The sequence below is a fragment of the Ranitomeya variabilis genome, chromosome 4 (genome assembly GCF_051348905.1).
Source record: "Ranitomeya variabilis isolate aRanVar5 chromosome 4, aRanVar5.hap1, whole genome shotgun sequence".
Taxonomy (NCBI): domain Eukaryota; kingdom Metazoa; phylum Chordata; class Amphibia; order Anura; family Dendrobatidae; genus Ranitomeya; species Ranitomeya variabilis.
This window is the reverse complement of record NC_135235.1, coordinates 765,858,569-765,882,396: the sequence shown is the minus strand read 5'-3', so window position 1 is coordinate 765,882,396 and position 23,828 is coordinate 765,858,569. Positions and strand designations below refer to the sequence as shown.

General features: G+C 43.2%; 1 protein-coding gene and 1 pseudogene across 3 annotated transcripts in view; both read left to right on the top strand.

Moving 5' to 3' along the window:
- LOC143766864 (uncharacterized) overlaps positions 1–10,277 on the top strand; it is a 69,334-nt gene extending 59,057 nt beyond the window's left edge. For both annotated transcript variants that reach the window (XM_077254854.1, XM_077254856.1), the window contains one exon: positions 8,623–10,277. In XM_077254854.1, coding sequence (XP_077110969.1) covers positions 8,623–10,148 — 1,526 coding nt within the window. In that variant the 3' untranslated portion in view covers positions 10,149–10,277. The remainder of the gene's footprint in view (positions 1–8,622) is intronic.
- The window catches only part of LOC143768290 (uncharacterized), a 457,435-nt pseudogene that overhangs the window by 375,754 nt on the left and 57,853 nt on the right, over positions 1–23,828 (top strand). The window lies entirely within an intron of this gene.

Genomic DNA, 23,828 nt, shown 5'->3' with positions numbered 1-23,828 from the left:
ACACACCCCTAACCCTAATCTTAACCCTAATTCCAACCCTAACCATAATTCCAACCCTAACTCTAATTCCAACCCTAAGGCTATGTGCCCACGTTGCGGATTTTTCCGCACCGTTTTTGAAAGTGTTTTTTGTGCGGATTTCATCTGCGGATTCCTATACAGGAACAGGTGTAAAACACACAAAGAATTGACATGCTGCGGAAATTACCAAGCGGTATTTTCCTCACCATGGGCACAGCGGATTTGGTTTTCCATAGGTTTACATGGACCTGTAAATGTGATGGAAAAGTGCTACGAATCCGCAGCGGCCAATCCGCTGCAGATCCGCAGCCAATTCCGCACAGTGTGCACATAGCCTAATTCTAACCCTAATTCTAACCCTAATGCTAATTGCAACCCTAACCCTGATTGCAACCCTAACCCTAATTGCAAACCTAACCTTAATTGCAACCCTAACCCTAGTTCTAACCCTAATTGCAACCCTAACCCTATCCCTAATTGCAACCCTAACCCTAGTTGCAACCCTAACCCTAATTGCAAGCCTAATGCTAATTGCAACCCTAAGCCTAACCCTAGTGGAAAAATAAAAATAAATATTTTCTTTATTTTATGTTCCCTACCTATGGGGGTGATAAAGTGTGGGGGGGTTATATACTATTTTTTTAAATTTTGATCACGGTGATAGGTTATTATCACCGTGATCAAAATGTACTTGGAATGAATCTGCCGGCCGGCCGATTCGGCGGGTGCACTGCGCATGTGTCCGCCATTTTGGAAGATGGCGGCGCTCATGGAGAAGACGGACAGACACCGGGAGGGACACCGAAACTCGGTAAGTATGTGGGGGTGGGATCGGACAGCGGGGGGTGACATCAGACTGCAGGGGACAGCAGGGGGTGACATCAGACTGCGGGAGGAGCGGATTGGAGGACGTAGGGGAGCAGAGGACAGGACAGAGGACGGAGGGGAGGAGAGCGGTGGCGGGGGCAGATCGTGGTCTCCAGCCATGGCCGATGATATTGCATCATCGGCCATGGCTGGATTGTAATATTTCACCAATTTTCATTGGTGAAATATTACAGATTGCTCTGATTGGCTGTTTCACTTTCAACAGCCAATCAGAGGGATCGTAGCCACGGGGGTGGCATAGGAGCAGGGGGGGAGCGGACAGGAGGACGGGGGAGCAGAGCACAGGACGGAGGGGAGCGGACCACAGATCGGTGGCTTGGGGGGGCGATCGGTGGGGTGGGGGCACATTAGTGTTTCCAGCCATGGCCGATGGTATTGCAGCATCGGCCATGGCTGGATTGTAATATTTCACCAGTTTTTTAGGTGAAATATTACAAATCGCTCTGATTGGCAGTTTCACTTTCAACAGCCAATCAGAGCGATCGTAGCCACGGGGGGGTGAAGCCACCCCCCCCTGGGCTGAAGTACCACTCCCCCTGTCCCTGCTGGTTGGGTGAAATTACAGTTAACCCTTTCACCCGATCTGCAGGGACACGATCATTCTGTGACGCAGCATATGCGTCACAGGTCGGATTGGCACCCACTTTCATGACGCATACGCTGTGTCACAGGTTGGGAAGGGGTTAAACTAGTCAGTTACTGACAACAAGTAGCTGGTCAGTTACTAACAACAATACATTCACTAATAACAACTAACTGGTCAGTTACTAAATAACATATGACCTTCTGCTAGATGGGTCATCTGGTTGGACATTTAAACTTCAATGACCTTATGCAAACTCCATACAGTAAGGATATACTGAATATTAGAACTGATTGAAACCATATCAAGATATCAATAATTAGTATTAATTAACTGGAGTGTTTGAAACCATTAAAGATAACTTACTACACAAACAGCAAAGCTAACTTTAGCTTTACAGCAACGCTAGCTTTAGCCCCAACACTAACCCTAACTATAGCACTAACCCTAACCTGTTTTGTTTTTTTTAACTTTATAACAAGATCGCTGACTGACACAGCTGTTGCCAGCAGCACTTGTAACACTGTTTCTCCACTAATCTCTCACAGGAGATTTGAGGAGAAACAGCGTTTTTATGAGGCACATTGCCCGGGAAAGTTTGTTGCTATAACAAAGTTTCCTAGTGATGTCTCATTGGCTTCTGTGATGCTGACATCATCAGGACCTGAACCAATCAGGTTTCGATGAAGTCGGAGGAAGCGTTATAAGGTACGTGGGGGTCCTGATGAGCACAAAACCACCATCCGTAGAGAAACGTCGGTGCTGCACAAAGCCCTGCTAGCGCCGACATTCATCTACCGTTGGCGATCAAGAAGCGGTTAAGTTAAGGGTCCCATTTCCTATTTCATGAGTTTTTTAAAAAATTCTGTGGAAGCATGGTTGAAAAGCAATGTCTGACTTTCATTTTCATACATTTTGATTTATTATTACTTCAGTAAGATTCAAGTTATTTCTGTGACCATTGTGGGTTTTTTTGTCATTAAACGATGGGTACCAACAATTTTAACCACGTATGTAGGTGGAATGAATATTTTGACTCCACAGCCACTTTCTGGAAATTAACACAAAGTGGATGTTGGAGAGTGAAAATTACATATTTTCCATTTTATTACCCAGCACATAGTGCCCAGATTGTGCTTTGGGAGACACACACCGCAAATTAAGTGGATTCTTCTCATTATAATATTGCTAAATACAGGGATCTTAATGGTATGTGCACATGTTGTGGATTTCCTGCAGATCCGCAGCATTTTTTTCCGTGCAGAAACGCTGCAGATCCACAAGTGATTTACAGTACAATGTAAATCAATGGAAAAAAAAACTGTGCTAATGGGGTGGAAAAATCCACACAGAAAACACAGCAGATTCAAAAAAGGACCATGTCAATTCTTTTTGCGGATCTGCAGCGTTTCTGCACCCATTCCATAACAGAAATCTGCAGGGGTAAAAAACGCCTGAAATCCGCAGCAAATCCGCAAAAAAAAAGGTGAAAAAATGTGCAGATTCTGACCTGTGTTTTCTGCCAAAAAATGCAGAATCTGCACAGAAAATTCCACAGCCAAATCCACAACTTGTGGATATAGCCTAAATGTTGTTGGAGCACACTGCAAGACTCAGAAGTGAGAGCGGATTTTGCTGGATTGGTTTAAAGAAACTCTGTTGCTTTTCAACAGCCTTTGAGCCACTAATAGTGTGGGAACCTCTGTTTTTCCATTGACAGATGATGGACCTGAGTGGGAACTTGTATTTTGTGAGATGAGAATTGGTATTATTTTCACCTAAAAAAGTCACAGAGAAAAAAGCAGAGATGATTACCTGCTGAAGCCTCCAAACAAATGCACTGGCAGGGTGCAGCGGACCCGATTAATGAAGGCAAAAACACAGGTGCAAAAAATACCGATGAAACAACCACTTTCAATCCAGTGTTGGTTGTTTGGTATTAGTGCACAAAAGATAAGAAATAATAGTCTGTATGTGGTATTGTTCACACAGGCAATGCAGAGTATCTGGTTTACAGCCTATTACTAATGTACATACAGGCGGGCCACCCAGTGCTACAAAATGCATGCTGTGCGAATAGAGGCCTACAGTTTACAGAGCTATCTTGGTCCGACTGCACCCTGCAAGATAAAGTGCAAAAAAAAATAATGTATGCAAGGTATTAGTTAACCCCTTCCCGACCCATGACGCCACGTAGGCGTCATGAAAGTCGGTGCCAATCCGACCCATGACGCCTATGTGGCGTCATGGAAAGATCGCGTTCCTGCAGATCGGGTGAAAGGGTTAACTCCAATTTCACCCGATCTGCAGGGACAGGGGGAGTGGTACTTCAGCCCAGGGGGGGTGGCTTCACCCCCCCGTGGCTACGATCGCTCTGATTGGCTGTTGAAAGTGAAACTGCCAATCAGAGCGATTTGTAATATTTCACCTAAAAAACTGGTGAAATATTACAATCCAGCCATGGCCGATGCTGCAATATCATCGGCCATGGCTGGAAACACTAATGTGCCCCCACCCCACCGATCGCCCCCCCAAGCCACCGATCTGTGGTCCGCTCCCCTCCGTCCTGTGCTCTGCTCCCCCGTCCTCCTGTCCGCTCCCCCCCTGCTCCTATGCCACCCCCGTGCCCCGATCTCCCCCCCCCCCCCCTTATACTTACCGAGGCTCCCGGATTCGTTCCATGTACATTTTGATCACTGTGATAAAACCTATCACAGTGATCAAAAAAAAAAAAAAATAAATAAATGAACCCCCCCCTTTATCACCCCCATAGTTAGGAACAATAATAAAATAAAGAAATTTTTTTTTTCCACTACAGTTAAAACTAGGGTTAGGGTTAGGGTTAGGGTTGGGAATGTGCACACGTATTCTGGTCCTCTGCGGATTTTTCCGCAGCGATTTTTATAAATCCGCAGTGCAAAACCGCTGCGGAATTACCGCGGTTTTTCTGCGGATTTCACTGCGGTTTTCTATTGGAGCAGTCGTAAAACCGCTGCGGAATCCGCAGAAAGAAGTGAAATGTGCGGAATGTAAACCGCTGCGTTTCCGCGCAGTTTTTTCCGCAGCATGTGCGCAGTGTTTTTTGTAAACTCATGGGAAACTGCTGCGGACCCGCAGCGGCGGAAACGCTGTGGATCCCCAGTGTTTTCCGCATCGTGTGCACATACCCTTAGAATTAGGCTATGTGCACATGGTGCGGATTTGGCTGCGGATCCGCAGCGGATTGGCCGCTGCGGATTCGTAGCAGTTTTCCATCAGCTTTACAGTTCCATGTAAACCTATAGAAAACCAAATCCGCTGTGCCCATGGTGCGGAAAATACCACGCGGGAACGCTGTGGATCCGCAGTATTTTCCGCATCGTGTGCACATACCCTTAGAATTAGGCTATGTGCACACGGTGCGGATTTGGCTGCGGATCCGCAGCGGATTTGCCTGCAGATTCGCAGCAATTTTCCATCACGTTTACGGTATCATGTAAACCTATGGAAAACCAAATCCGCTGTGCCCATGGTGCGGAAAATACCGCGCGGGAACGCTGTGTTGTATTTTCCGCAGCATTTCAATTCTTTGTGCGGTTTCCGCAGCGTTTTACACCTGTTCCTCAATAGGAATCCGCAGGTGAAATCCACACAAAAAACACTGGAAATCCGCGGTAAATCCGCAGGTAAAACGCAGTGCATTTTACCTGCGGATTTTTAAAAAATGGTGCGGAAAAATCTCACAAGAATCCGCAACATGGGCACATAGCCTTAGGGTTAGGGTTGGAATTAGAGTTAGGGTTGGAATTAGGGCTAGGGTTGGAAACGGGGTTAAGATTAGGCTTATGGTTAGGGTTATGGTTAGGGGTGTGTTGGGGTTAGGGTTGTGGTTAGGGTTGTGTTGGGGTTAGGGCTTGGATTAGGGTTAGGATTATGGTTAGGGTTGGGATTAGGGGTGTGTTGGCGTTAGGGCTGTGGTTAGGGGTGTGTTGGGGTTAGGGTTGTGATTAGGGTTAGGGGTCTGTTAGTGTTGGAGTTAGAATTGAGGGGTTTCCACTGTTTAGGCACATCAGGGGTCTCCAAACGCAACATGGCACCACCATTGATTCCAGCCAATCTTGCGTTCAAAAAGTCAAATGGTGCTCCCTCCCTTCCGAGCCTCGATGTGCGCCAAAACAGAGGTTTACCCCCACATATGGGGTACCAGCATACTCGGAACAAACTGGGCAACAACTATTGGGGTCCAATTTCTCCTGTTACCCTTGTGAAAATAAAAAACTGCTTGCTAAAACATAATTTTTGAGGAAAGAAAAATTATTTTTTTATTTTCACGGCTCTGCGTTGTAAACTTCTGTGAAGCACTTGGGGGTTCAAAGTGCTCACCACATATCTAGATAAGTTCCTTGGGGGGTCTAGTTTCCAAAATGGGGTCACTTGTGGGGGGTTTCTACTGTTTAGGCACATCAGGGGCTCTGCAAATGCAACATGACGCCCACAGACCATTCCATCAAAGTCTGCATTTCAAAGCGTCATTACTTCCCTTCCGAGCCCCGACGTGTGCCCAAACAGTGGTTTACCCCCACATAAGGGGTACCAGCACACTCAGTGCAAACTAGGCAACAACTATTGGGGTCCAATTTCTCCTGTTACCCTTGTGAAAATAAAAAATTGCTTGCTAAAATATCATTTTGAGGAAAGAAAATCTTTTTTTTTATTTACACGGCTCTGCGTTGTAAACTTCTGTGAAGCACTTGGGGGTTCAAAGTGCTCACCACATATCTAGATAAGTTCCTTGGGGGGTCTAGTTTCCAAAATGGGGTCACTTGTGGGGGGTTTCTACTGTTTAGGCACATCAGGGGCTCTGCAAATGCAACATGACGCCCGCAGACCATTCCATCAAAGTCTGCATTTCAAAGCGTCACTACTTCCCTTCCGAGCCCCGACGTGTGCCCAAACAGTGGTTCCCCCCCACATATGGGGTATCAGCGTACACAGGAAAAACTGGACAACTTTTGGGGTCCAATTTCTGCTGTTACTGTTGTGAAAATAAAAAATTGCGGGCTAAAAAATCATTATTGAGGAAAGAAAAATGATTTTTTATTTTCATGGCTCTGCGTTATAAACTTCTGTGAAGCACTTTGGGGTTTAAAGTGGTCACCGCACATCTAGGTTAGTTCCATGGGAGGTCTAGTTTCCAAAATGGGGTCACATGTGGGGGAGCTCCAATGTTTAGGCACACAGGGGCTCTCCAAACGCGACATGGTGTCCGTTAACGATTGGAGCTAATTTTTCATTCAAAAGGTCAAATGGCGCTCCTTCCCTTCCAAGCCCGGCTGTGTGCCCAAACAGTGGTTTACCCCCACATGTGAGGTATCCGTGTACTCAGGAGAAATTGCCCAATAAATTGTAGGATCCATTTTATCCTGTTGCCCATGTGGAAATGAACAAATTGAGGCCAAAATAAATTGTTTGTGAAAAAAAAAGTACTTTTTCATTGTTATGGATCAATTTGTGAAGCAACTGGGGGTTAAATGTGCTCACTATGCATCTAGAAAAGTTCCTTGGGGGGTCTAGTTTCCAAAATGGGGTCTCTTGTGGGGGAGCTCCAATGTTTAGGCACACAGGGGCTCTCCAAACGCGACATGGTGTCCGCTAAAGATTGGAGCCAATTTTTCATTTAAAAAGTCAAATGGTGCTCCTTCCCTTCCGAGCCCTGTCGTGCGCCCAAACAGTAGTTCCCCCCCACATATGGGGTATCGGCGTACTCAGGACAAATTGTACAATAACTTTTGGGGTCCAGTTTATCTTTTTACCCTTGGGAAAATAAAAAAATTGGTGCTAAAAGATCATTTTTGTGACTAAAAAGTTAAATGTTCATTTTTTCCTTCCATGTTGCTTCTGCTGCTGTAAAGCACCTGAAGGGTTAATAAACTTCTTGAATGTGGTTTTGAGCACCTTGAGGGGTGCAGTTTTTAGAATGGTGTCACTATTGGGTATTTTCAGCCATATAGACCCCTCAAACTGACTTCAAATGTGAGGTGGTCCCTAAAAAAAAAGGTTTTGTAAATTTTGCTGAAAAAATGAGAAATCGCTGGTCAACTATTAACCCTTATAACTTCCTAGCAAAAAAAAATTTTGTTTCCAAAATTGTGCTGGTGTAAGGTACACATGTGGGTAATGTTATTTATTAACTATTTTGTGTCACATAACTCTCTCGTTTAACAGAATAAAAATTCAAAATTTGAAAATTGCGAAATTTTCAAAAATTTAGCCAAATTTCCATTTTTTTTCACAAATAAAAACAAAAATTATCGGCCTAAATTTATCACTAACATGAAGCCCAATATGTCACGAAAAAACAATCTCAGAATCGCTAGGATTCGTTGAAGCATTACTGAGTTATTACCCCATAAAGGGACACTGGTCAGAAATGCAAAAAACGGCCAGGTCATTAAAAGTCAAAATAGGCTGGGTCATGAAGGGGTTAATATTGGGGCCTCAATATGTAAGCTGGCAACCCGCGTCAAGGGTCCTTACATTTTGCCAGTCCTAACGCTAAACATAGAGTAAAAGCTCACAGACACAAAAAGAGGACTGAAAAATCCTCCAAAAAATTGAAAAAAGTCACTGAGAAAAAAGCAGAGATGATTACCTGCTGAAACCTCCAAACAAATGCACTGGCAGGGTGCAGCGGACCCGATTAATGATGGCAAAAACACAGGTGCAAAAAATACCGATGAAACAACCACTTTCAATCCAGTGTTGGCTGTTTGGTATTAGTGCACAAAAAGATAAGAGATAATAGTCTGTATGTGGCATTGTTCACACAGGCAATGCAGAGCATCTGGTTTACAGCCTATCACTAATGCACATACAGGCGGGCCGCCCAGTGCTATTATTTTCACCTACATAGCATTGATTGGTTTCTTTTTCTTCTATATTTGGGAGGCAGAATGAACAAACAGTTGAACACCACGCACTACTGGCTCATCCAACACTGTGTTCTATTAGACTGTGAACTGTCATTGTCTTGGTAAATAATTAAAGTTTTTTTACATAGCTTGCCATTTTTATGGACAGTTTAAGTAGAAATGTTCAAAAATATAAAACTCAAGGATATTTTATTAAAAAAAAATTGTTTTTTATCTTAGCAGATGACTGTACCAGGAGATCAGAGGGACAGCTGACATCTTCAATTTTTAAATCTGATGATCTTGAGATCCTACAAGATACAACTGAAGTGATTGCTGTTACTCCAGATATATCCTCATCCATTAACAGCAAAGATCTGTCATCTGATCCTACGAAACAGGTCCCATCTTCTGATTCATTACTGACTACTAAGGAAAATCAAAGTCACAAAAGAGGCATTAAAAAACAAACTGCTCCTAAAGCAAAGAAGTCATTTTCATGTTCAGAATGTGGGAAAAGTTTTAACCAGAAATCAGATTTGGTTTATCACCATAGAACTCACACAGGGGAGAAGCCTTTTTCCTGTTCAGAATGTGGAAAATGTTTTAAGCATAAAGGGAGTCTTGTTACACACCAGAGAACCCACACAGGGGAGAAGCCTTTTTCATGTTTAGAATGTGGGAAATGTTATAGCCAGAAAGGGAATCTTAATGAACACCAAAGAACTCACACAGGAGAGAAGCCTTTTTCATGTTCAGAATGTGGGAAATGTTTTACCTGCAAAAAGAATTTTGTTAAGCACCAGAGAACCCACACAGGGGAGAAGCCTTTTTTCTGTTCAGAATGTGGGAAATGTTTTAACCGGAAAGGGAATCTTGTTAGTCACCAGAGAACTCACACAGGGGAGAAGCCTTTTTCCTGTTCAGAATGTGGGAAATGTTTTAACCAGAAATCATATTTGGTTACTCACCAGAGAGCTCACATAGGAGAGCTTTTTTCGTGTTCAGAATGTGGGAAATGTTTTAACCAGAAATCATGTTTGGTTACCCACCAGAGAGCTCATTCAGGAGAGAAGCCTTTTTACTGTTCAGAATGTGGGAAATGTTTTAACAAGAAATCATGTTTGGTTATCCACCAGAGAGTTCACTCAGGAGAGAAGCCTTTTTCCTGTTCAGAATGTGGGAAAGGTTTTAACCAGAAATGGCATCTTGTTAGTCACCAGAGAACTCACACAGGGGAGAAGCCTTTTTCCTGTTCAGAATGTGGGAAATGTTTTAACAGGAAAGTGCTTCTTGTTAGACATCAGAGCAGTCACACAGGGGAGAAGTCCTTTTCCTGTTCAGAATGTGGGAAATGTTTTAATCAGAAATCATGTTTGGTTACCCACCAGAGAGCTCACTCAGTAGAGAAGCCTTTTTCCTGTTCAGAATGTGGGAAAGGTTTTAACCAGAAATTGCATCTTGTTAGTCACCAGAGAACTCACACAGGGGAGAAGCCGTTTTCCTGTTCAGAATGTGGGAAACGTTTTACCTACAAAGGGAATCTTGTTAGTCACCAAAGAACTCACACAGGAGAGAAGCCTTTTTTCTGTTCAGAATGTGGAAAATGTTTTACCTACAAAGGGAATCTTGTTATTCACCAAAGAACTCACACAGGAGAGAAGCCTTTTTCCTGTTCAGAATGTGGGAAATATTTTAACAGGAAAGCGCTTCTTGTTAGACATCAGAGCAGTCACTCAGGGGAGAAGCCTTTTTCATTTTCTTAATGTGGGAAATATTTTACTTGGAAATCAACTGTTAATAAACATCAGAGATGTCAGTCACATAGGGGAGAAGCCTTTTTATGTTCATAATGTTGGAATAGTTTTAACCACAATTGAATCTTCCTAAATGGGTTGTCTCTTGTCGTTCTTCATGTTTACTGACAAAAGGATAAAACTAAACTTTATTAATTCCAAATGTAAAACTATATCCTTAATTCACCCCCGAAGGTTAGTTTTGACTAATAGAAAAAACGTGTACCCCACAGTACAGTATATAGGGTGAGGTGACGTATACACACTCACTCTCCAAGCCTCTCATTTCTACAGGTTTCATCGTCCTCACCAAAGGCGACTCATCAGGACACTATTTAATATTGACCTATATTCAAGCGAGAATAGACAAAAAAAACCTAATATGTATCATGTTATCGGAAACAGTCAGAAAACCAGCCACATATTGCAAATTCCAGACCTCAAACTATATACTTTGTAAGTTTATAAGCTACTCCAGTGTCAGGAATAGATAGTATGTGAAAATACAGTATAATTCTTGTGTTTTTCCTCCTATAGGGACTGACCTAGTTTGGTATTGTAACAGCTGTTAATTAGTAGTGCAGACAACTTGTGCTAGACTAAACTCCGTTTTCAGAGGGCCCAATATGTGCCACTCAGGGAAAACTTACCTGCTCCAAAGATCAATAGCAGCTTCTAACTAATGGCCATGCTGCGGTCTGTCAAGGAATGAGTGCAATATCGTTATAAAGGCTAGGGATGTGTGCAACCATAATGTCTGGAAGATCGGTGCCATTATTTAGTATGAATATGGAGATTATCTCTGAAAGTTAAGTGTTCCCTGAGCGGTATATACTGTATTTTCACATACTATCTATTCCTGACACTGGAGTGGCTTATAAACTTACAAAGTATATAGTGTGAGGTCTGGGATCTGCCAATATGTGACTAGTTTTCTGACTGTTTTGGATAACATGATACATGATTTTAGGGTTTTCTTCGTCTAGTTCCGCTTGAATATAGTTCAATATTAAATAGTCTCCTGATGAATGAATCCAATGAATATTCATTTCTCTTACGTAGCGGCACACGTGACCGCCGGCAGCAGCAGGAAGCCAGTGGCTGACACTGCACTACTGAAGAGCAATGAATACTCACCACTCTCTGTGCACAGTCCCGGCGAGTACTCCGGCAGCTATGCTCTGCTTGTGACGTCCCTGCAATTTGCTGCTTACAAGCATAAAGCAGCTGCTGGCATCGGAGCAGGACGCTGCGAGGGAGCGACGGATAGGTAAGTGTAATGCTTTGGGTTTTTTTTTATATTTTCTGATGGGGCCATGCAGACCAGGATGGGTGTGGGGGGAGTTATAAGGATTGGGCCATGCATACCAGAATTGGGATGGGGTCCTGCATACCAGGATAGGGATGAGGGCCATGCATACCAGGATAGGGATGGGGCCATGCATACCAGGATAAAGCTGAGGGCGATCATTCCTGCCAGGATAGTGATGAGGGCCATGCATACCAGGATAGGGATGAGGGCGATCATTCCTGCCAGGATAGGGATGAGGAGACATGCATACCAGGCTAGGGATGAGGGGCCATGTGTATCAGGATAGGGGATATTAACCCCTTCCCGACCTGTGACGCCACGTAGGCATCATGAAAGTCAGTGCGAATCCGACCTGTGACGCTTATGCGACATCATGGTGGGATCGCGTTCCTGCAGGTCGGGTGAAAGGGTTAACTCAAATGTCACCCGACCTGCAGGTACAGGAGGAGTTATACTTGAGCCCAGGGGGGGGGGGATTTGCCCCCCCCCACCCCGTGGCTACGATCGCTCTAATTGGCTGTTTCACTTTCAACAGCCAATCAGAGCAATTGTAATATTTCAGCAATGAAACTTGGTGAAATATTACATTTCAGCCATGGCCGATGCTGCAATATCATGCTGGAGACCCTAATCTGCCCCCCCGCCACCGACTGACGGCAGCGATCTGCCGCCGCCGTCAGTCTTTCCTCCCCTCCATCTTGTCCTCCACTGCCCTCCTCCCCCCTGACCTGTCCTCCGCTCCCCCACGGTCCGATCCCACACTCCCGTACCTCCCGAGTCCCGGTGTCCGTCCATCTTCCCTCATGGGCGCCGCCATCTTCCAAAATGGCGGCAGATTCATTCATTCATTCCAGGTACATTTTGATCACTGTGATAGATCTTATCACAGTGATCAAAATATAAAAAATAGTAAATTCCCCCCTTCCTTTATAACCCCCATAGGTAGGTAAAATAATGAAATAAAGAAAATATATTTATTTTTATTTTTCCACTAGGGTTAGGGTTAGAATTAGGGATAGGGTTAGAATTAGGGTTGGAATTAGGGTTATGTTGGAATTAGGGTTAGGGGTGTGTTGGGGTTAGGGTTGGGATTATGGTTGGGGTTAGGGGTGTGTTGGTGTTAGGGTTGTGGTTAGGGGTGTGTTGGGGTTAAGGGCTATGGTTAGGGTTGAGATTAGGGTTAGTGGGGAGTTAGAATTAAGGGGTTTCCACTGTTTAGGTGCATCAGGGGCTCTCAAAAACGCGACATGGCGCCACCATTGATTCTAGCCAATCTTGCGTTCAAAAAGTAAAATTGTGCTCCCTCCCTTCTGAGCCCGGACGTGCGCCCAAACAGTGGTTTACCCAAACATATGGGGCATCAGCGTACTCAGGAAAAATTGCACAACAACTTTGGGGGTCTAATTTCACCCGTTACCCTTGTGAAAATAAAAAATTGTGGGCTAAAAAAAAATCATTTTTGAGGAAAAAAAATGATTTTTTATTTCCACGGCTCTGCGTTATAAACTTCTGTGAAGCACTTGGGGGTTCAAAGTACTCACCACACATCTAGATAAGTTCCCTTGGGGGTCTAGTTTCCAAAATGGGGTCACTTGTTGGGGAGCTCCAATGTTTAGGCACACAGGGGCTCTCCATACGCTACATGGTGTCCGCTAATGAAAACACAAAAAAAGCACAGTAAAACCAAAACCACTCTGTTGCAAAAAAAATCACAGTGGACAGCAAGTGCTAGTAAAAAGATGGAAAAAACAGGGTATTTGGTTGATACGTTTTTTGCAAAAAATGTATATTAAGCCGCTGTACCAATCGCCAAGGTATACCCATATCACAGCAGTCCTAACTAATGAATGTAATCCCTATCTGATGTATTTAAAACCTGGTCATATGTACAATACCTGTATGAGCAGGATTCAGAAAAGGAATGTCCATGTGGACACGTTGGACAGAACGGCTCCTGTGCGCACAGCTCAAAAAAAGAGGGGTGGAGGCCTCCCCAGTCTTGTATAAACAAGAAAACAATTGTGTAGAACCAGAACACATGAGCTGCGCGCACAGTGAACAAGCCAGTAAGGACATGTTCACACCACCAAGAGACTTGAAAACACAAAAAAAAAAAAAAAAAGCACAGTAAAACCAAAACCACTCTGTTGCAAAAAAATCACAGTGGACAGCAAGTGCTAGTAAAAAGATGGAAAAAACAGGGTATTTGGTTGATACGTTTTTTGCAAAAAATGTATATTAAGCCGCTGTACCAATCGCCAAGGTATACCCATATCACAGCAGTCCTAACTAATGAATGTAATCCCTATCTGATGTATTTAAAACCTGGTCATATGTACAATACCTGTATGAGCAGGATTCAGAAAAGGAATGTCCATGTGGACACGTTGGACAGAACGGCTCCTGTGCGCACAGCTCAAAAAAAAAAAAAAAAAAATGGTTAGGGTTGAGATTAGGGTTAGTGGGGAGTTAGAATTAAGGGGTTTCCACTGTTTAGGTGCATCAGGGGCTCTCAAAAACGCGACATGGCGCCACCATTGATTCTAGCCAATCTTGCGTTCAAAAAGTAAAATTGTGCTCCCTCCCTTCCGAGCCCGGACGTGCGCCCAAACAGTGGTTTACCCAAACATATGGGGCATCAGCGTACTCAGGAAAAATTGCACAACAACTTTGGGGGTCTAATTTCACCCGTTACCCTTGTGAAAATAAAAAATTGTGGGCTAAAAAAAAATCATTTTTGAGGAAAAAAAATGATTTTTTATTTCCACGGCTCTGCGTTATAAACTTCTGTGAAGCACTTGGGGGTTCAAAGTACTCACCACACATCTAGATAAGTTCCCTTGGGGGTCTAGTTTCCAAAATGGGGTCACTTGTTGGGGAGCTCCAATGTTTAGGCACACAGGGGCTCTCCATACGCTACATGGTGTCCGCTAATGGTTAGAGCTAATTTTCCATTCAAAAAGTCAAATGGCGCTCCTTCCCTTCCGAGCCCTGCCATGCGCGCAATCAGTGGTTTATGACCACATATGAGGTATCGGTGTACTCAGGAGAAATTGACCAACAAATTTTATGATCAATTTTATCCTGTTGCCCATGTGAAAATGAAAAAATTGAGGCTAAAAGAAATTTTTTGTGAAAAAAAAAAAGTACTGTTTCATTTCTATGGATCAATTTGTGAAGCACCTGCGGGTTCAAAGTGCTCACTATGCATCTAGACAAGTTCCCTGGGGGTCTAGTTTCCAAAATGTGGTCACTTGTTGGGGAGCTCCATTGTTTAGGCACACAGGGGCTCTCCAAACACGATATGGTATCCGCTAAAGATTGGAGCTGATTTTCCATTCAAAAAGTCACTCCTTCCCTTCCGAGCCCTGCCGTGCGCCCAAACAGTGGTTTACCCCCACATGTAAGGTATCAGTGTACTCAGGACAAATTGGACAACAATTTTGGGGTCCACTTTCTCCTTTTACCCTTATGAAAATAAAGAAATTGTTGCTAAAATAACTTTTTTCTGACTAAAAAGTTAAATGTTCATTTTTTGCTTCCATGTTGCTTCTGCTGCTGTAAAACAGCGGAAGGGTTAATAAACTTCTTGAATGTGGTTTTGATCATCTTGAGTGGTGCAGTTTTTAGAATGGTGTCACTTTTGGGTATTTTCTGTCCTATTGACCCCCCAAAGTCACTTTAAATGTGATGTGGTCCCTAAAAAAAATGGTTTTGTAAATTTTGTTGTAAAAATGAGAAATCGCTGGTCAACTTTTAACCTTTACTGTATAACTTCCTAACAAAATTTTTTATTTTTTTCCAAAATTGTGCTGTTGTAAAGTAGACATGTGAGAAATGTTATTTATTAACTATTTTGTCACATAACTCTCTGGTTTAACAGAATAAAAATTCAAAATTTGAAAATTGTGAAATTTGGAAAATTTTCGCCAGTTTTTCAATTTTTTCACAAATAAACGCAAAAATTATCGATCTAAATTTACCACTAACATGAAACCCAATATGTCACGAAAAAACGTTCTCAGAATCGCTAGGATCCATTGAAGCGTTCCTGAGTTAGTACCTCATAAAGGGACACTGGTCAGAATTGCAAAAAATGGCCAGGTCATTAAGGTCAAAATAGGCTGGGTCATGAAGGGGTTAAGTACAGAATTGACCACATTCTTTGCTTCTTTTTTTCCTAATTTCCTCCTCTAAAACCTAGGTGCATCTTATAGTCCAAAAAATACAGTATATATAATTTTTTTTTTTTTCTTTTTTTCTCAGTGAACTCTTTCCTCATGTTTGGCCTCATTAAAATAAAAACACTCATACTCTGCTGGCGGCCGGCTCCACTTCAGCGGTGTCGAGACTCACTGTCCCGGGGCTTATGTGAGGTGGTTACATCACACGAGCCCTGCACCCGATCAGCGGCAGCTTCACTGTTCCTTCCTTCGGACGTATTGAACATGAACAGGAAGCCAGGGCCGCGGCTGCTCTCTGCCTCATGATGCTTGATTTGTCCGAAGGCAGGGTGGATAAAAATCAATGTTTTTTTAAAAAAATCAAAAAAATCGGATTTTTTTGATTTAAATCGGATTTTTTTCAATAAACTGCTTTTTGAGGAAAATATTTTACCATCCAAAGGTTCTTCCATCATGAGATAAAGCTGAGTTGTTTAACTCAGTAGAATAAAGGCTGTATATGTGTAGCATTCACAATGCCATGCTCTTCCAGAGGTTTCTGTAGGATGCTGACTATCCAACAAGTTTGGGCATGTCAACTGAATGGAAAAAGAAACTAAACCAAAAGTGAAACCAAGCTAGAAGTGTGGAATTAAAGGGGCAGTATGAACAAAATGTGGAGGCTATTAATAGTTTATACAATTAAGACATGCTGCTTTTAAACACCTACCTATTGCCATATAGTAAAACAAAAAAGATTTTTACTTACTTTGGGGTCCCCCCCTCACCCTGGCGTTAGATCGTTGCCCCTAGTTTCGTCCGTGTAACTATGGGCGCACATGCGCACTGCTCTCACTTCTCATTTTAATCGTGATTTATATTAAAAAAAACCTTTTGATTTAAATCAGTGATTTAAATCATGATTAAAATCATGATTTAAATCGATCCGATTTAAATAGAAAAAAATCTTTTGATTTAAATCGTGATTTAAATCATGATTTAAATCGGCGTGATTTAAATCAATCCACCCTGTCCGAAGGTGGGGACAGTGATGTCAGCGCTGATTGGGCACAGGGCTCACATGACGTAAAAACCTCAAAAGAGCCCCAAGAACACAATCGCCAACACCAGTGAAACGGCGCCACCAGGGGAGGTTTGTATGAGGATTTTTATTTTAACAGGACCAAACATGAGGAATGAGAAGGGCTTGTCCAAGTAGTTGTCAACCTTTATAAACAGCAAAAATCCCACACAGGGAAAAGCCATTATTATACCTAGAGGATGAGAAATGAATTACAGGAAAATCGTACTTTGTTGACCTTCAAAAATAACTCAGACGGGGAGAACCTATATATATTATTGACAAATTGTACAAAAACATGATGCGTGCAGCGTGCGTTCAAGGATGGAATATTATATGGGAGTTTTATAGGATAAACCTAATACCAACAGAAAATAAACGACCCAAAACAAACATTTATCAGGAAAAATAACTCCTCTTTATTAGATAAAGTATAAGAGAATTGCACCATTTTCCGATACCCGTGGCATCTCCATTTTTCATGATCTCGGGTTGGTTGAGGGCTTATTTTTTGCGTGCGAGCTGACGTTTTTAATTATACTATTTTGGTGCAGATATGATCTTTTGTTTGATTGCCCGTTATTGCATTTTACTGCAATGTTGCGGTGACCAAAAAAATGTAATTGTGGAGTTTTGACTTTTTTTTTCTCGCTACGCGAATGGTTTAATTCTTTTTTTATACTGATAGATCAAGCAATTCTGAATGCGGCGATATCAAATATGTGTATGTTTGATTTTTTTATTTTATTTTGAATGGAGCGAAAAGGGGGTGATTTGAACTTTTATATTTTTTTATGTTTTAAATTTTTTTTTAAAACGTTTTTTGTTTACTTTTGGCATTGTGAAGACATACAGCATTGTATCTTAATTAACCAGATGACTATTTTTACAAACGAAGAATAACAGACTGTTATCTGTATGCTGGCTTTCAAATTAAAGGGAACTTGTCACCCCCCCCCCCCCCTGCCTATGCAGCATCAATAGTAAAAAGATATAATGTTAAAAATAATAACAAAAATAAAAAATCGTGCTATTCTCACCTTCCGGTGGCCCCCACAGCCTTCCCCATCCTCGCGATGCTCCCATTCCCAGTGATGCCTTGCAAAATAACTCCAGATGACGTAGGATCACGCGAGACTGCTACGTTATCACAGGTCATTACCGCAAAGCATCACTGGGAACAGGAGCTGGCGGGAGCATCATGGCTCCATTACGAGGGACACGGATCTATCATTCTATAGGAAACAACCTAGGGGTTTTCAGCCTCGGTTGGAAGAATACAGATCTGCTCCATTGACCATCGCTGAACCATGGATACGTTTGGAGAAGCCAGGATGTGATCCTCAGATCAACTGGCCTTGTACCTTGTATGGACTCAATAGACTGTCATCTTCCTACACTTGTCATTGCCTCCTCTGTGTGTGTGCCACAGGTGAGGTGGCGACCCTGGAAGATCTGTAGTCACAGCTGCTATTATCCCGGCGAGTCAGTGGAAGGGTGAGACTCTGTAATGTGCCCCATCTTGCGTACTGAGCCGGGACTGTTCTATGTGTTATCTGCCTGTTTTGTGGTACAATAAAGCTTTGCCACACTTTTACCCTCACCCTGTGTTGCCTGAGTAGCGTTTTGCCCATGTTAAAAGGAGAGCGGGAGTTCGGCAGGACAATCCCTGGTCCCTGCGTTTTCGGCTGGTGGGCGGTGCTCATAGCAATCCAGCAGTGACAACCATAAACTTCTTCTGGAGACCTCTGGTTGTCATGCCAACACATCGGTGACCCGCGATCATGTGACTGAGTCACTGATGGGCCGGATTTCTGTTGCGCTTGCTGACATGTGCCAGAAAAGATGTGGCTCAGCGCTGGAGCCCACATCAAAGGAAAGGAGTCCGACATCGGCGTACATTTACACCTGATGTTGGAAAGGGGTTAAAGGGGATAGTTTTTACAGAGACAGAAGTGGTAATCAATCATGTATACATACATATGTGTGTGTGTGTGTGTATGTATGAAGCCACGCTCACTCCACAAGCAAAGCCCCGTATAATAAATATTTATATATACTGCTCAATAAAAAAGGGAACACTAAAATAGCACATCCTAGATATCACTGAATGAAATATTCCAATTTTAAATCTGTATTCATTACATATTGGAATGCGCAGAGAACAGTAAAACCTAACAATGATCAATGTAAATCACAACTAATATCCCACAGAGGTCTGGAGTTGGAATTATGGCTCAAAATCAAAGTGGAAAATCAAATTGCAGGCTGATCCAACTTCAGTAGAAATACCTCAAGACAAGGAAATGATGCTCAGTAGTGTGTGTGGCCTCCACGTGCCTGTATGACCTCCCTACAATGCCTGGGCATGCTCCTGATGAGGCGGCGGATGGTGTACTGAGGGCTCTCCTCCCAGACCTGGACTAAGGGTATGTGCACACGTTGTAGATTTGCCTGTGGAATTTTCTGTGCAGATTCTTCCCTCTCTTGCCAGAAAACGCAGGTGCGGATTTGCTGTGTTTTTGATGTGTTTTTTCATGCTGATTTGTATGCGTTTTTGAAAGCTAAATAAAGATCTATTATTGAAAAAAAAAAGATTTGTGATGTCATTTTTTGCCCAACCTCTTTTACATTTGTCCAACCCACACTCCATTATACACAGACAGATAGATAGATAGAAGGAATGAGAGATAGATAGATCTATTCATATATCTATCTCATTCCTTCTATGTATCTATAGATCTATCTATCTATAGATATATCTATGGATAGATATATGGATAGATTTATCTAAGTATAGATATATCTGTCCATCTATAAATATATCTATAGATAGATCGATAGATAGATATATCCATATCTATCTCTATAGATATATCCATAGATATGTAATAGCAAGACCGATGTTTATTAATAAACAATGTTTTATTTTTGGAAAAAAAAAATGTGGGCTCCCGCGCAATTTTCTGCACCAGAGGGGGAAAGCCAACTGCCGGGGGCATTATATTTCTAGCCTGGGAATGGGGTAATACCCATGGCCCCTTCCCAGGCTATGATGTCAGCCCGCAGCTGTCTGCATAGCCTTTTCTGGCTATTAAAATAGGGGGACTCCCCCAAAATGACGTGGGTTCCCCCTATATTTTATAGCTAGAAAGGCTACGCAGACAGCTGTGGGCTGATATTCAAAGCTTAGAGAGGGGCCATGGTTTGCCACCCCCGGCTACAAATACCAGCTCCCAGCCGCCCCAAAAATGGCGCATCTCTAAGATGCACCAATTCTGGCACTTAGCCTCTCTCTTCCCACTCCCAAGTAGCAGTGGGATATGGGGTAATAAGGGGTTAATGTCACCTTTGTATTGTAAGGTGACATTAAGCCCGGTTAATAATGGAGAGGCGTCAATAAGGCGCCTATCCATTATTAATCCTGTAGTAGTGAAAGTAAAAAAAGACACAGCCAGAATTTTTTTTTTAATATTCTTAATTTCACCATACTTACTACTCGATCGCCTGCAAGAAAAGTAAAAATAATAAACCAACCGTATACTTCCTGTCCGACGCAGTCCAATTAATAACGAGTGTCCCACAACGATCTACCCTATAGATCAGTGACATCGGGAGATGTCACCGCTCTATAGGGCCTCCAGTGACGTACTGCAGGAGCCATTGTCTCCTGTCAGTGTATCACTGAAGAGGTTACTGTAGTTCAGGCTCTCACTTTATGGCAAAGCTGCATGGGAATTTTCCCACACAGCAGTGTCGCAAGTGAGAGTAGGAGCTATTTCTCACAGCCGCAGAGGGATACAGTGCGGAAGGATACCTTCCGTCATTGTATCGTCGGAGCCCCTGGAGAGCGGTCGCATCAGCTGATGTGACAGCTCTCCACGGGAGATCGTCGTGAGACACTCATAGTAATTGGATATCTGCGGATCAGGGAGTATATTGTTTATTATTTTAATATTTTTTACAGGTGCGCAATGGCTTCGGGGATCAAGGTGATGGTGAATATGTACTGTTGTGAATTCCGTTCTTGGGCTCCCTCCGGTGGCTGTAAACGGTATTTTTGTGAATTCGGTCCTTGGGCTCCTGTTGTGGATTCTGTTTTTGGGCTCCCTCTGGTGGTTACGGCTGGTACTGGGTGACTTTGGTGGGTTGCGGTCTCTGGTTTCCACCTGTCCATCAGAGGCTGGGTGTTTCCTATTTAACCTGGCTTTCCTGTCTTTCCCTTGCCGGCTATCAATGTACTCAGATGTGCTCAGTTTGGTTCCTGACTACCTGCTCCCAGATTTCTCAGGATAAGCTAAGTTCTGTTTTTCAGTTGTTTGGTTTTTTGTCCAGCTTGCTAATTATGACTCTATGCTAGCTGGTAGCTCTAGTGGGCTGAGGTTCTCCCCATGTGCCATGAGTTGGCACATGGGTTCTTGTAATCTCAGGATGGTTTTTGATTAGGGTTTTTTGCTGACCGCTCAGACCCCTTTTGTATCATTCTGCTTTCTAGTTATAGCGGGCCTCATTTTGCTAAATCTATTTTCATCTCTATGTGCGTGTCTTCCTCTCATTTCACCGTCAATACATGTGGGGGGCAACTATACCTTTTGGGGTTAATTCCTCTGGAGGCAAGCTAGGTCTTTATTTCCTCTGCAGTGCTAGTTAGCTCTTAGGCTGGCGCGTGGCGTCTAGAATCAACGTAGGCACGCTCCCTGGCTATTTCTAGTTGTGTTTGTCAGGAGTAGGGCAGCGGTCAGCCCAGGTTCCATCACCCTAGAGCTCGTCCGTTATTTATGTTATTTTGCTTGTCCAGTGCGATCCCCAGCCATTGGGATCCATGACAGTATAGCCGGCCCACAAAGTGTTAATTGTTTGGGCTGAAGCAGGAGAAAAAGAAGTGTTTAAGGGAAATTTTTTTTTTTTTTTTTTCCCCTCAGAGTTTTGCTGCCTAGCCCTTAATTGCTGTCTAGCTGCTTCTTACCTCCTCTTAACCCTTGAATGGCTCTGACCTTAGCTGTTTAACATGGATGTTCAGAGTTTGGCTTCCAGCCTGAGTAATCTTGCGGCAAAAGTTCAAAACATACAGGATTTTGTTGTTCACACTCCCATGTCTGAACCTAGAATTCCTATTCCAGAGTTTTTTTCTGGAGATAGATCTACCTTCCTGAATTTCAGGAACAATTGCAAATTGTTTCTTTCTTTGAAATCTCGCTCCTCTGGAGACCCTGCTCAGCAGGTTAAGATTGTAATATATTTCCTGCGGGGCGACCCTCAGAATTGGGCATTTGCATTGGCACCAGGGGATCCTGCATTGCTCAGTGTGGATGCGTTTTTTCTGGCACTGGGATTGCTCTATGAGGAACCTAACCTGGAGATTCAGGCTGAAAAGGCTTTATTAGCCCTCTCTCAGGGGCATGATGAAGCGGAAGTATATTGTCAAAAATTTCGGAAATGGTCGGTGCTTACTCAGTGGAATGAGTGCGCCCTGGCTGCAAACTTCAGAGATGGTCTTTCTGAGGCCATTAAGGATATTATGGTGGGGTTCCCTGCGCCTACAGGTCTGAATGAGTCTATGGCTATGGCCATTCAGATTGATCGGCGTTTACGGGAGCGCAAACCTGTGCACCAGTTGGCGGTGTCTTCTGAACAGGCACCTGAGACTATGCAATGTGATAGAATTCAGTCCAGAAGTGAACGGCAAAATTATAGGCGGAAAAATGGATTGTGTTTTTATTGTGGTGATTCAGCTCATGTTATATCAGCATGCTCTAAACGCACAAAAAAGGTTGATAAATCTTTTGCCATTAGTACTCTGCAGTCTAAGTTCATTTTGTCTGTAACTCTGATTTGTTCACTTTCATCCATTTCCGTCGATGCCTATGTGGATTCGGGCGCTGCCCTGAGTCTTATGGATTGGTCATTTGCCAAACGCTGCGGTTTTAGTCTGGAGCCTCTGGAAGTTCCTATTCCTTTGAAGGGAATTGACTCTACACCATTGGCTATGAATAAACCGCAGTACTGGACACAAGTGACCATGCGCATGACTCCCGTTCATCAGGAGGTGATTCGCTTCCTTGTACTGTATAATTTACATGATGTACTAGTGCTTGGTCTGCCATGGTTACAAACTCATAATCCAGTCCTGGATTGGAAAACAATGTCTGTGTTAAGCTGGGGATGTCAGGGGGTTCATGATGATGCACCTCTGATTTCAATCGCTTCATCTACTCCGTCTGAGGTCCCTGCGTTTTTGTCTGACTATCGGGATGTTTTTGAGGAGCCTAAGCTCAATTCGCTCCCTCCTCATAGGGATTGTGACTGTGCTATAGAATTAATTCCTGGCAGTAAGTTCCCTAAGGGTCGTTTATTTAATCTGTCAGTGCCAGAGCATACTGCTATGCGGAATTATATTAAGGAGTCCTTGGAAAAGGGACATATTCGTCCATCTTCGTCCCCTCTGGGAGCAGGTTTTTTTTTCGTGGCAAAAAAAGATGGTTCCCTGAGGCCTTGTATAGATTATCGCCTTCTGAATAAGATTACAGTCAAATATCAGTATCCATTGCCATTATTGACTGATTTGTTTGCTCGCATTAAGGGGGCTAGGTGGTTCACTAAGATAGATCTTCGCGGTGCGTATAATCTTGTGCGGATAAAACAGGGTGATGACTGGGAGTCTCATGTTCTACAGGTCAGGAAGGTGTTTCAAGTCCTGCGGGCCAATTCTCTGTGAAGGGCTCAAAATGTCTCTTCGGAGTCCAGAAAATTTCTTTTTTGGGGTACATTTTTTCTCCTTCTACTATTGAGATGGATCCCGTCAAGGTTCAGGCGATTTGTGACTGGACACAACCTACATCTGTTAAGAGCCTTCAGAAGTTCTTGGGTTTTGCTAATTTTTATCGTCGGTTCATTACTAATTTTTCCAGTGTTGTTAAACCTTTGACTGATTTGACTAAAAAGGGTGCTGATGTTGCTAATTGGTCTCCTACGGCTGTGGAGGCCTTTCAGGAACTTAAGCGCCGGTTTTCTTCTGCTCCTGTGTTATGTCAACCAGATGTTTCACTTCCTTTTCAGGTTGAGGTTGATGCTTCCGAGATTGGAGCGGGGGCGGT